Source organism: Apiospora aurea (genome assembly GCF_038362705.1).
Source record: "Apiospora aurea strain CBS 24483 chromosome Unknown utg000008l_segment0_segment0, whole genome shotgun sequence".
In the NCBI taxonomy this organism is placed as follows: domain Eukaryota; kingdom Fungi; phylum Ascomycota; class Sordariomycetes; order Amphisphaeriales; family Apiosporaceae; genus Apiospora; species Apiospora aurea.
In genome coordinates this window covers 4,868,945-4,883,409 of record NW_027117395.1, presented here as the reverse complement: position 1 = coordinate 4,883,409, position 14,465 = coordinate 4,868,945, and the positions used below count along the sequence as shown (strand labels likewise).

Sequence of the window (14,465 nt, the reverse complement as noted above, 5' to 3'; positions counted from 1 at the left end):
TTGTGATCACTGTTCTGTTGCACAAGAAACGACCTCCCAACTAATAAGGTACGCTGGCGAGTGGCCAAATGAACCTACCGTTGGCTGATGTATTCCGTATATGAGGTAGGTACGACTTGCAGGCGCTCTCGTGGCCGAGACACAAATTTCATGCAGCCTTCCAAATCTCCACAGTAGCCCAAAGAAAGGGGGAAGGTGGGGGCCGACGGCTCCATGGACCTGCTCATACATCTACCTACCTACCTACCTACCTACTGACTTTAGGTACTAGTCTGCATGACGTCCTCTTGTCCCTTCCCAATGCCAAATATTGAAAGGTGGCAAGCAGAAGCCACTGAGAATAGAACACTAAGAGCTCCAAAGCCCGAAGAATTGGAAGATGCAAGTCATCAAAGATCCATGGTACAAGAGAGGCCACGATATCCACTGTCGCCGGGCGACTTATACCCCGACGTGCCAATTCATGTCAGATCAACATGCACAAGTCTCGAGAGGCGTTGAGTTTCTGGGAGGTTCAAGAGGCACTGCTGCAATTCCCGGTCCATGTAAATCAGTGCCCAAGGGTGGACCTCCTCTACTTGATTGGCGTGTAAATGGGTGCTCCTGCCACTTCCAATGGTCTCAATTGAAGCTGTTAAACAAACGTGCCTGCTCCTGCTGCCAGAGGCATTCGGCATGACTGCAGCTACGGTAGGCACCTTCCATATCCTCATTGTATCGCACGGCAGAGAGCGTTCGGATGGTATATTGAGTGCTAAAGTGCTGTCTAAAGGAAAGAAAGAAAGGACAAAAGAGAAAAGTGTTACCGTATTAATAAATATATAAATAAAATATTTTACGTAGCGCGCTAAGCGTATTAAAGGGCGACCCCTTGTTTTTATCCTCCTGCGATACACCTTTTAATCAGCCTGCTAAGCAGGTTAATTGTTTACGTAAGTAAAATTAAAGCTATCGTAAACTAATAATCGTAAAGCAGAGGGGCCCTAGTAATTATTACCTAAAAAATAAAAGTCCTAGCTTATTAAAGTAAATATAATATATTCCGCTCGTAATAATTACTAATATAAATAATAGGTGTAGCTTTAAATAAATAATTAGCTGCCTCGTAGTATACTATAAAGCATTTTTAAGCGTAATTAATTAGCCTAGCCTTTTTTTTTTTTTCGTGTTTTTATTATTATGTATATAAATCCCTATATTACGCCTCGCTTACGAACGCTTATTAATTACGAAATAATTTATAATTATTATTTTAAACTTACTTTATAAAAATTTTTACACTACTTAACCTATTATATTTACCGGTAAATTAATGCTACGCGCTTAAACGGCTTTATAATACTAATTTTAATATATAAAGTTATAAACTTTACTTTTAGCTCGCACGCTACTAATATCGATAAAAAAAGAGGTAATAATAACCCTCCTCGTAACCTTGCTAAGCTACCTTATAAATATAAAAATAATAACGAAATACTCCCGCTTTTAAAAAATTTCCGATAAATTATCGTTATAAACCGCGCTTAACGTAAAAAAAATACTAAAAAAGGCTTATTATAAAGTTAAGCGTACTAAGCGTGCCTCGTAATTTAACTAGTTTTCCGTTAAATATACTAAATATACTAAACAGTTTATTATTATACTTATTACCGTTATTAAAAACCCCGCCGCCTTACCCGCTAAGCTTATTACCGAGCCCGTTAACCCCGTTAATAAGCTTACTAAACTCGTCGCTAAGCCCGTTAAACCTTTTAAAACACGTGCTAAACTTATAGCTATAATTAAAGACTAACGCTAAACTATTATAGCTTTTTTAAATACCGCCGTTTTACGTAATAAGCTACTTATTAACGCTAGCTCGTTTATTTAATTAAACACCCCGACTTTTTTAGCCGTCGAGCCCCTTAAAGCTCCTCGAGTAAGAACTAAAAGTTTATCTAGCTTAATAAAATACGCCGCGATACGTATATAAATTATTTACGCTCGATATTTTTTAATACTATAAAAGCTTTACGTTATTATAAAACTCTCGGTTTTAATACTATTAAGTGTTTTAATTATTATAAACATAATTATATATATATATCCTTATAAGTTACTTAATATACTTTAATATATTAATATAATTTAACTATAAAAACCCTACCCCGGTAACCGCACATCGCGTAGCCCGTTACCTTATTAAAAAGACTATTAACTACGCTATTTAAAATAGAGGTAAAACTAGCGTAAGCTTATTAAAATGCTTAATAATTTAATTTCGCTTATTAATAACGTTTATAAAAACAGTTTAAGAAATACCGCTACACTTTCCGCACGTTTATAAACGTCGAGGCTATAAACTAAGCCCATTATTTTTATAATAATACTAACGAGCTTACCGTTATTAATACTTAGCGTAAAATTAATAACCCGTTAAACGCCTCGCTTACCTTAAGCCCCTCGTCTACACCCTCGCGTAATACTAATTCTAATATACGTAGCCGCCCTGCTAAGAAACGCCTCGCCTTTAAAAGCCCTTCTCCTGCCCTAGTAAGATTCGATTTTAAAAATCCTTTTACTAGTATTAACTCCGAGTTAAATTAAGTAATTAACCCTCGTCTTATTATCGTTAGCGTGCTACCCTTAATAATAATTAATATTTTATAGCGTTTTTATTTTCCGCGTTTAAAATACGTAAACTAATTAAGCCGGCGTATTTATTAAGACTTTTCGCGAGCCTTTATACCTTAATAATTCTTATTTTTAGGGGTTCGATTCCTTAAATTAATAAAAATTCGGTAGTTATAATAATTATTCCGTTATCGCTTCGTGTTTACCTCTTTATAATAAATAACTAAACTACCGAATATTTTATAAATTTAAAAGTCCTCTCTAGTGCTTAAATTTAATACGTGGAAGGTTCTTCGTTAGTTTATTTACTAGTATATCCTTTATAACGATATAGGTTATTTAAAAAGCTCGCTTCTAGTACTCTTATCGCAGCTAAAGGTTTTAAATATCTACGTACCTTAGCTTCGTAAAGATCCTCTCTCCTTAACCTATAACTAGCTTAATAGTCTACTAATTATCGCAGTATATCGAAAACGGGGTACTAAATACTAGCTCTAGATTTTTAAATAAACGCTTAAATGCAATTAACTCTTTTACTACCTATTATAAAACTAATAATTCTACCTTTATAGTTAATATAATAATCGTATTTTACCGAGCTGCTTTCTATACGACAAAACTATTAAATAATATAATAATATACTTATAAAACGATTTACGCGTTTTTAAGTTATCCGCGAAAAAAAGCGTCGTTTATTATAATTAACGCCTAAACGCCGTTCTCTTATCCTTTAAAAGAAACTATTATAAACTTAATACCGTAAGCGTACCGAATATATTAATTAACGGCTTTAAGGTACTCCTCATTAAGATTTATTAGAAACTTTAATAATTATAAACACGTAAACGTAATATTAAAGCGAACTATAATAGAGTTATAGAATAATAACTTAACTTACTCTTAATAGGCTTTAATCCGCGATTTTAATATTTCGCCAGTGTATTTTAATAGCTCCTCGGTTAGTAAAGGTATTACCGTAACCCGTAATACCTCTAGACTATATTTAGTTACTACCTTTTTTAAGTAAGCATTATAAGATAGCTAAAAACGTTTATTAACCCTATCTTTAATTATACGTACGCTAAAGTAATAGGCTATATTACCCTGGTTTTTAATTTCGTATATTTACTTAATGCTAATTATTAGTTTATCGGTTTTATTCTACTCTAATTTCCGGTAATAAACTAGGAAATTATTTATATAAAAAACTACGAACATCGTACGCTCTTTATTATAAAATAAGTAAGGTTCTTTCCTTAAGCCGATAAAGCCTAGTTTATAAAAAATGCTGGAGAAATCGTTATATTATAATAGCGGAGACTCTTTTAACCCGTAAAGGGCTTTACGAAGCTTAATATATATCCCGGCCTACTCGTACCTTAAAAAGAGCTCACAGTATACCGGTAAAGATCCTTTAACGAAGGTTATATTAAAGAATATATTAATTATATCGAATTACTTCGCTTTTAGATTAAATTTCGTAATTAAAGCTATTACGATTCGAAAAAATCGCGCGGTTAATATTACGGTATATATATTCGCGAGCGAGTTTATATTTTATTTATCGCTTTATACGTAAATCCGAGCTTTATATAATATATAAACGTTATTCTCGTTAAACTTATTAATAAATACCTATTTTAACGGTAGTAAGGTACTTTCGTAAAGGCGCTTAATAACTTCCCAGGCCCCTATTTTCACTAGGTTATTAATTTCTCGTTTAGTAGCGGCTATAATTACTCTTTTTTAAAATAAATAGCTACTTTATTTTAAAAACGTGGAGGTAATTTTAAATAAGGCCTAAATACCGCTTTTTTAGCTACCTTTTCTAGTAAATATGCTTTCGTAACGGTGGTATAAGCAGTGCGGTGCTCTTTATTTCTTAATAGTAATGCCTTATTAATATTAAAAAAGTAAGTGGCAAAGAACGTATACGAGGCTGCCGTAGAAGCTATACGAAAAGTTGATTTATTATAATTTTCTAGTATTTATAAGCTATTTAGCTCTATCTCGCTATTTAATACGAAAAACGTACTTTTAATATTACTACCTTTTTATTTTTTTAGCCGTAGTAAACGTAATCGTTTTTAATTAAGCTCTTATAACCCTTTTATACGCTTTTAATAGCGCGTACGCGGTTTACGTTTAAGTATAAACGTTTTTATTACCTTTAATAGTATAACTATAATAATTTCGTTTTAAATTTTTTTATAGTAAAAGAAATGTTCTTAAGAGCTTACTGCTTTTTTTTTTATTAAATTACGCTGCTTTTCGTTTTTCGGAAATTTCCGGATTTTTAGGGCTTTTTATATTAATAAGCTCGTTCGTTTAGCGTTTTCCGAAAATAAGTAACGGTGGCTTATTTATTTCGGTTCCCTTTTCCGGGCTTTTAACCGGCTTTTTTCGCTCCGGACTCTTTTTCCGGTTTAAATATACGGCTTAACGATAAGAGTCCCGTGCTACTCGTATTATTACGCTTAGCTCCATAATTTTCCGAACGTAATTTAAATACTAAGCTTACTCTCGAAGCCTCGTTAATAAGCGTATCGGAAACTACCGCACCCTTTAAATTTAAAAGGATTAGCTTTTTAAGCCCTCCAGGATAAGAAATAAGATCGGCAAAATTATTTAACTCTTCTTATAATACTAAGGTTTAAAAAATAAAGATAGTGTACGGTAATAATTTAAAACTCGAAAGAAACGTAATCTTTTCGACTTTCTCGACGAGCTCCTTACTCCGGTTTAACTCTTTTTTTCCCCCTCTCGGTAAAAAAAGTCTTTATTAAACTTAACATCGCGCGAAATAATAATTTTCGTTAACTTAAAAATCTATATACGGTAAATATTAATAGCTTCGTAGCTTACTAGGTACCCTATATAACCCCTTAAAAATACTTTAAACTCCCTACGTAGCCGGCCTTTAGCTTTATCACGATTAAGTATATAAGCTTTACACTTAAACGTTTATACGCCGCTTTAATTAAGCTTTAAATTTACTTAAAAAGCTTTAACTTACGCAGGATTATACTATTTAAAATAGCTCGTAAACCACGAATTTAGCACTTTATTAAGGCTTCGCCACCGTTAAAATTAAGCAGGATACATATTTAATAGCTTAGTAGCTATTTAAACAGCTTCGTGTTATAAGCTCTTTAATAAGTTAACGCTTACTCTTATTTTAAAAGCGACGTTTATTACCTCTTATCTTGCTCGCTTTTAACCACTTATCGGCTCTTTAATATCTACGGGCCTTTATTTTATAATAATACCTTTCTCCTCGCACTAGAAATTATATTAAGTGCTTCCTTAAATTCCTAATATTCTAGTTTTTTTATTATATTTAAAGTAACATATAAAGAGACTATATTTACGCTAAATATACCGCTTAAATCTTTTTATTACTTTAAATAGCTCCGTGTGTAAGCGAGATTTTATAGGGTACGCTTATATTTTACTATTATAGTTATCCTTTAATAATAATATATACTTTAAAAAGCTCGTATCTTAAAAAGTACTTAAAGAGGTCTTAAAGTATATAATAAAAGGGTTTAAGTGCTCTCTTAGTAGGTCTTTATAAAACAACGCGTTTTATAAGCGACGTTATATATGTTTCGCATTTTAACTATATTAAACCCTTAATCGAAACACCTTTAACTGCGTACACGAGCTTTACGAAAGCCTTTAAACTTAAATATCCTGCTTTCGTATATTATCTTTTTCTTAAATTTATTCTTATATAAACCTTTTTTACGGGCTTTTTATTCGCTATAAAGCGTTTTATCGTTACGTAAGTGTTTATCACGCCGGCTATATTTATTAATAAGAAATTAGTATAAAAATAAATAAAAGCTTATATTTAATAAAAACTAAGTTACCTTTTCTTATAAGCCTTCGTATTACGACATTATTTTTTAACGATCTTATTTATAACGTATAATCTTTTCTATAGTATTAAATATTAACGTTTTTAAAAAACGGTTCGGAAATAATATTAATATAGAAACTTTCGATTAATGCTACCCTATTAAGCTTAAAGTCGGTTAACTCGCTTCGCGCCGTAAAAATATCCCTTATAATTCTTACCCCGTACCTTTTAATCGGAAACGTAATTATACCTGCTTTTATAAATTCACTAACCGAGGCTAACACTAAAAACCCTAGCATTAATAAGTCTTCGCTATTAATAATATAATAAGAGCTACAATTATCGATTAGGGTCGACTATAAAAGGTTATATAGTCTTTAGTTTTAATAAACCGATATATTAAAGTTTTTTTTAACGTTAAAAAGCGTATAATTAATAATTACATATAATACTTCTCTTTATACGAAACTACTTAAATTAATCTAGCTAAGCTTAATAAATTATTAACGTAACGAAGCCCACTTAATATCGAAGTTTAATCAATACTTAATCTCCGCGCACGCCTTTTAATCTAAATAAATTAGCCGGTTAAAGGGTTTACCTTTAATTTTTCCAGTAAAAACATACTTTAAAAAGTAATAGTTCGCTAATAGCTAGCGATAGCGTAACCGAGTATTAAAACGGGGTTTATAAGGGTAATCGTAATTTAATAAGTTTTACGATTTACGATTATTAATTAATCCGTACTCTTTCCGTTTACTATTAAACGAAACGTAGAACGAATATTTTCTCCTTTTCAGCCCGTTTCGTTCCATTTATTTTTTAATAGCGAGCTTAATATAATTAAGCTCGTTAATATATATCCCTTTTACTTCGTATAATCGAGTTCCTTTAATCGGCGTTAACTTTATCCTAATATTAATCGTTTATTAACCGTTTTAAACTATATACGGGTTACTAAGTATTCTTATACTTCGGGGATTTTCTTAGAAACCGCGTTCGTATAAACTTCACTCTATTATATTAATTAAAACTAAAGATCCTTTCCCCTTAGCTTAACTCGCTCTAAGAGTTTATTATATTAATCTTAAACGAAAATAATATACGAACTCGCGAAACGTTTAAATTATTATTTAAACTGGCGAATAATATTTTAAAGCGTAGGCAGTTAATTTAACTCGTAAATATTACTATAGGCTATATTAATGTACGCCTTTAAAACTATACACTTAATCTATTCGTTAATAGTAATAAAAATATTTTTCCGTGCTATATAGCGGTATATTTTTATACTCTATTCGTTTTATTTAAGTTTAATACGTTTAATAATATCGTCGGTAAGCGTATCGTATATCGGCTCCGAGTCTTTTACCGCCGTATATACGCTTATTATAGGGTTTATTAAACTAGTTTTACTTATTAATTAAAAGTTTTCGGTTAAACCCTGCTTAATTTCGTCGATTATACGTAGCTTAAACTTATTATAAAGATAAGCGTCGTTAGGTATATTAAGATCGAGGTGTATCTAAATACTACGCTCGAAAGCATTCATTTTAAGCGAATTATATTAATTTAACTAGTTTCGCTTAGTTTTAAGCTTAATATTAACCAGCTTAATAAAAAATTTAAATATAGTGGGCGTCGTGAAAGTAATGAAAAAATAAAAAGGTATAAAAAAACATAGATTTAAAATCGCTCTTTAATACGCAAGGTTTAATAGAATAAGCGGTGTAATAATAATAACGAGTTTATCTAATAAAAAACGCCGAGCTTATAACTATCGCACAGTAAAGAGCGTTTAAATAATATATTAAGTACTAAAGTATTGTTTAAAAAAAAAAAAAAAAAAAAAGAAAGGTGCTACTGTACTAATAAATACACAAATAAAATATCTTGCGTAGCGCGCTAGGCGCGTCAAGGGGCGACCCCCTGTCTCCATCCTCCTGCGACACATTGCAAATGCATTGCAGGTCGGACAATGCCTTTTCGCTCGCCCGTGGAATCTTTGGAGTCCCTTCCTCTCCTTACTTCTCCATAATCCAACTATAACAAAACGCATACCAAAGTACACAATGAAGATCACCGACATCTTCACCATTCTCGGAGCCTTGAGCTCCCTCATTAGCTCCCTTGTCCTTGTCTATACCTTCTTCGTATATGTGATACGATTCACGTCCCGAGCCCGCACTGCTGAGGAGGCATCCGAAGAAGCAAAGAAGCGGGCGAGGAAGGATATCAAAGATACCTTGGCTTTAGTACCCAATGGTTTCGACCGGGTCGTCGAGAAACAAGATGAGATTCTCGACTGCTTGCGAGAAATCAGAGATTCTGTTCCCTCGCTACATGGCGATCGTCCGTCTTAATCTCTGGCAGGCTAACGTCCAAGAAGTGACACTCGTGAAAGGCCTGTTGGACTCGTTGAAGGCCGAGTAGCGATGTCAACCCCCAGAGTACAACCGAGCGTTGCAGTCGCGTTCACGTCTCTGAAGGCTGCTTGTCCACCGGGGACTTCAGCAACCGGGTGTCCTCTGATTTCCCGGGCCTGTGTGAACCCTGTAGGGGCTCTCCCTCCAGGGCTCTCCCTTACGGGGCACTCCACGGGCGTCTCAGTGAGCCTGCCAGGGGACGAAGGGGCGGGTACTCCTGGGGCACCCCAGCGACGGGACTACACCTTAGCCGTGGTGCTGGGGCCGAGTGACCAAGTGGCACTCCTAAGATAGTCCCTAGCCCAGTCCAGCCCACTGCAAGGTAAGCTCACCATTAGCATCTCGCACCTTTCCCTGGACGTTTGCTGATTCCTATCGCTTGCTCAAATGCATCGATGCAAGACTCTAGGTGAATTGCCGCCCACCCCGAGCTGATCATCCCACCAACACACGCTCCGCTTACGTTGGCCGCCATCGTGAACTTCGGCTAGTAAGATGCAACCCCCTCTGGCTGACCCCCTAAAATAGATGTAAAAATTAATAACAATATTAATAGATAGGTTAATTAAGCAACACACACTGCATTTTAAGGTTTATCTCGGCTTGTATATACTATAATAGAGTTACCCTTATTATTAGCTCGATTTATATTAATTTCTACTACTTTATCGGCGCCCCTTTTAGGCCTTTTCCTTAGCCTTCCTTTTTTAACGTTCTCTTAAACCTCCTTAATGTTTACTATATAAATAAAGCTTTTATTAAGGTCCTTATTAACTTTCCTCCTCTTTTAAGCCCTTATTTTCTTTAAATTTACCTTTAAACCGGCTTTTTCTTACTTTAACCGGTTAATTTAAGCCGTTAAATTATTAACACTTTTATCGAGTTTTTTTTATAATAACCTTTTAATTAAATTACCGGTGGTGACTTTTATACTAAGTATCGTAGCCTTTAAATCTTTAACCTGCCGGCTATTTTTCGGCGTTTCGATCCTTTTAGCCTTCGGTTTAGCCGGCTAGCGTGTATCCTTAACGGTAATAGTTTTATCGATAGCTCGTATTATATTAAAGCGCCGGAGTTTATTATTTATCGGCTTTTCAATATTAAAAGGGTAAATATTAATTACTACCTATTTATTAACGATAACTTTAAAGGTAAAGGTTACTTTACGTACTTTAGCTTAAACTTAAAGGAAATCCCCCTTTTTAATATAGCTATTATTAATAATAACGTATATTAAATTAAGCTCTCTTCGGAACTTCTTTTTTAAAACTTTAAAACAATTAATATTTAAAGGTTAAAGTATATAAGAGTTATATAATAATAAATAAAAGAACTATACCTTAATTTTTAACGCCGTTAATATAAAATTATCGTTAATATAACTTTTATATTTATTAAAAATTAAAAGCTTTTATTAGTTAAGGTTATTAAGCTTCGTTAAAAGGATAAAGATTTTTTTAACTATTTTAAGGTTATAGGATTAAAAATTTATCTTTTTAATAACGCTTTAAAAGCTTAATCTTTATATTTATAATTAACCTTATCCTCTTTTTAAAGGAATTATTATTACTAGATCGATTAGCCTTTAAATATAATTAAAAGCGGTAAAATATTATTAATAATATTAATATACTTTAAAATAATTACTTACTCGCGATTAGCCGAATCGTTTTATATTAAACTTTAATAAGTAGTAAGTTCGATTATTATAATACTTTCCCCTATCGTTATCGCAATTTTTATTTTATTAGTATTAAATTTAAATCGAAGGGGTATACTATTAATAATAGTAATATTAAATCGATTAAAAAATCCTTGTACGGCCTCGTTTAATATATATACGAGGCGCCGAAAATCTATCGCTTTAGTACGCACGGTTTTATATAACGAACGGCTATTAAGGTTTAAAAGAAACCTCGTAAACGTGCTAAGGTTTATATTAATTAAGATAAGAGAATATTTAAACGTGTAAACGAGTGCGTTCGTTTAATATAATAAATAATATCTTAAACTAATCGTAGAACTTAATTAAAAGTGTAATAGGTTTATTTAAAGTAATATACCTTATTAATATATTAAATTAATACTTAGATTAATCGTTAAAGTAAAGAGTGTCTATATAAAATATATAGGAAAGGTTTATCGTTATATATTTAATCTTTTTTTTACCGATTTTATTATATTTCTTTAAATTACTAGTTTACTAGTAATCTAGTAATTTAATCGTAGTGTTTAATTTACTTATTAAAATAGTAAGCTATACCCCTAAGCTTACGGTGGTTTACAGTAATCTATAGTAAGCCATTACGTAACGAGGTAATCCGTGCGTCTTCTATTAGTATTCCCATTCGTTGCTTTTAACTACGGGGCTTTTAAAATCGCTATGCCTTTTTCTTAGCCGCATGAATAGCCAGGTTATAACATTTTAAAGGCCGAATAACGTTTTAAAAAACGGTGTATTTATCGCTTACCGATAAGGTAATTAACCCTTTTTATAAAGAGAATACATTAAGTATATATACGAAATAACCGGTGCGTTAATACGTAGTTTAAATTAATTTAAACAAGGGCTTATTTAATTAAAAAAGTTTTTTTAATAAGGGTAAAGAGCTAAAAAGCCTTATACTTCTCTTTTTTTGAAAGTTAACCCTTAAGTCAATTATAAAGGGTGCCCCTATTAATGTTATAATCTTTAGCTATATAATTAATACTTTCGCCGGCTAATATAGTTTAAACCGCCTATATAATGCGTGCTTTTTTTAGTTATATTAATAATAGTAAAAAGAGGAAAAAAAAAAGGAAGAGATTAATTTACTTTAATTAGGAAACGAGTATAATTTAACCCCTTTATATACTATTATTATTGCTTAGGGGCTCTAGAATTATCTGAAATCAGGAGGGGTCAATCAGAGGGGGGGGCAGCCAGAGGGGGTTGCATCTTACATGTTGTTCGTGGCGGAGAAGGACACAAGGGTGAGGGATTGAAAGAAGGTTTTGAAATTGCTTACCACGATGTAGGAATCGAACAGGATTGCGTTGAGGACGAGAGCAATCATGGTAGAAACCAAAAAAAATCCGAAATATGTCCCTGTCGTATTCGATTTGTTTGCTTGTGACTTGACTGTCACCCAGACTTTCAAAAGCCATCTTATTATCGCCTTTGATTCCGAACTGCGTGTTGTGCGTCCAGATTTGACACAAGGAATATTGCCTACCCATTGGCAACTGCTGTCCACGATCAATAGTGACGTCTAACACTCAGACCGGAACCACACACCAGACATGCCTTCCAAGCCCACTACGGACTTGACATCAAAAACTGGGTAGATAATGGGACTTGAACGATCTGTTGGCGCCAGGTCCCGCAGTCTGTCGACTGCCTGGATCAGCCAGTCTGCATCAGAACTGTTCCAATGCTAGATATGACTTGGCAACGACTGGCTAATGCTAGGCACGAGCGACATGCCCGTCAATCGAGGGAATTTGCTAAAATAGTTAGGGCTCCAGAAGGCTACCTACATGCCTTGGGTACAAACCAATGTGTTGCTTCTCTCAGGGGCATCAATTGAAGGGATCTCCCGGTGCTCTGAGATACCCGGCTGGCCACATGGAACAGTAGGTACTTTACAGGCTACGTGACCTACTTAACGTACCTAATAACATTGACGAGTTACTACGGCGGTGGGGTTCAGCGTCCGGGGCGGGGTACTACATTCACGATTGGCCCAACTTCCTCACTGAGAGTGCCGCAGACTCTTTCCATTCCAACCTGGAATATCGTACATGGTGTCGATGGTATCGATGGTGTTCATGGTGCCCTCGCAGATATTTGACTCTACTCTTTCGAACTTGGGTGATTTTTCAATCCATCCGGCTACACAAATCACTGTTCGACTGGCCTGAGGCGATTCTGGCACAGAATTAACGCATTGCTGGGTGTTTCCGGTTCCGACCTGGGGTGCAACTCTAAGTAACGGCATTCCACTTTAGGAGACGCAATTCCAGCAGTTTCGTTCTTTCTGTCTTCTTCAATCCGCAGCCTGTCATTCCAGAGACGTGGTATCGCAACTTCGACGCCAGAAGCTCAGAGTTACCATGAAAGTGATACAGTCACTCGCCGCCACAGTCCGGCGACGCTGGAAAAGGCCGCGGGCGGAGCAGCACCCGGCGCGAGAGCTCCCCCAAAAACTATCGATCCACAGACCAACTCACTGCTGTTGAATCAGCCGTTGGATGTATTGCTTGAAATAGCGTCTCATCTACCCCCCGAAGCCGCTGCGGCGATGTCTTTGACATGTGAAGCAGCACTCCCCATTTTTCTGCCCCAGCATCCTACCGAAACTGATTTGAGAGCAATTCGTCGTTTCCTGGAAAAAGGCGTGAGGCATCGTTGTTTCTACTGCTTCACGTGTGGAAAATACCACCGCTACGCGAAAGATTGGCGGTTCGAAACAGCGACGTATCGTGCCATGATCCCGGACTGCAAAGCTAGAATGTGCAGCATCGGAGGATGGGCCTTTGGATTCCACCACTTTCAGCTCGTCATGAACGAACACTTCTACGGGCCCGGCCGCGGACTGCATCAGCCCATCTTCGAGCCCAAATGGGAAAGAGAAGGGTCTATTTGGCATATGAAACCACCCAAGCTGACCATACTGGACGACCAATGCTTCCTGTCGGCTCAGTACGAGGCCTACGTCGATGACGGAACCCCGACACAGGTCAGAACAAGGCTGAGCCAGTGTCACCAGGTGCTGCGATTCTGCTTCCACTTCGACCAGTCGCCATGGAGAACACGAGGCCCAGATGGCAGGATTTACCCAAGAAGGCTGCCGGAGCTTCAGACCCTCTGGAACGCAGGGGAAGATCGAGTGGACGAGCCCGCGCGGGAGTACAGCTCCCAGGGGTCCTGCCCCATATGCCTAACGGATTACACCTTTGAGGTGAAACGCTGCCCGGGGCCCCATCCCACGCCCGTTGCTTCCCAGTCCCCCGAGACATATCTGATCAAAATCGTCACCTACCAGCAGCTGGGCGCGTGTCGGACACCAGACGATTGGATGTGGCAGGCTTTTGCCAAGATCAGCACAACGAGGGAGCCACACCTCGTCACGCGGCTGTGGTACATCGACTCGGACCACAAGCCCGGCGCGGTCAAGAGACGGTGGGAGCTGGGTCATGTATCAGAGGATGGACAGGAGAATCCAGATGAGGGTATCAGGGTGGAACACCGTCCAATGCACGCCGCGGAGCACAACGGACGGGCTGATGTAGGCACATTTCGGAGGACCATTGATGCCCTTACCCGGTTCGATCTGATAGGAGACTTGTTGCGAATGTACTAGTAAGGCTATCTGATATAACTCTCTTTTCCTTCTTCATGATCAACGTATATATCCCTGATCCACGTTCACTAATGTATACCAGTATGACCTTGCAGTCTCCAGAACATGGGTTTGAACTCGTCGTGTGATGGAATCCCGCGTATATTCACGATGAACTTGGTGAATGATCCCCCGACCGTGGTGTTAGTCCACCGTCACGTTTCCGCGAGTCGCAA

General features: G+C 36.2%; 2 protein-coding genes across 2 annotated transcripts; both read left to right on the top strand.

The window, feature by feature from the left end:
- Positions 1–8,551: 8,551 nt before the first annotated feature.
- Positions 8,552–8,842, top strand: PG986_012963 (uncharacterized protein; the record flags this gene model as incomplete). The annotated part of the gene is made up of 1 exon (XM_066849185.1): positions 8,552–8,842. One exon carries the CDS (start codon positions 8,552–8,554, stop codon positions 8,840–8,842), a length of 291 nt encoding a protein of 96 aa, XP_066695881.1.
- Positions 8,843–13,398: 4,556 nt separating this feature from the next.
- PG986_012962 (uncharacterized protein) lies at positions 13,399–14,250 on the top strand (the record flags this gene model as incomplete). Its single annotated transcript, XM_066849184.1, has 1 exon — positions 13,399–14,250. The coding sequence occupies one exon, from the start codon at positions 13,399–13,401 to the stop codon at positions 14,248–14,250; it is 852 nt and encodes a 283-aa protein (XP_066695880.1).
- Positions 14,251–14,465: the final 215 nt, after the last annotated feature.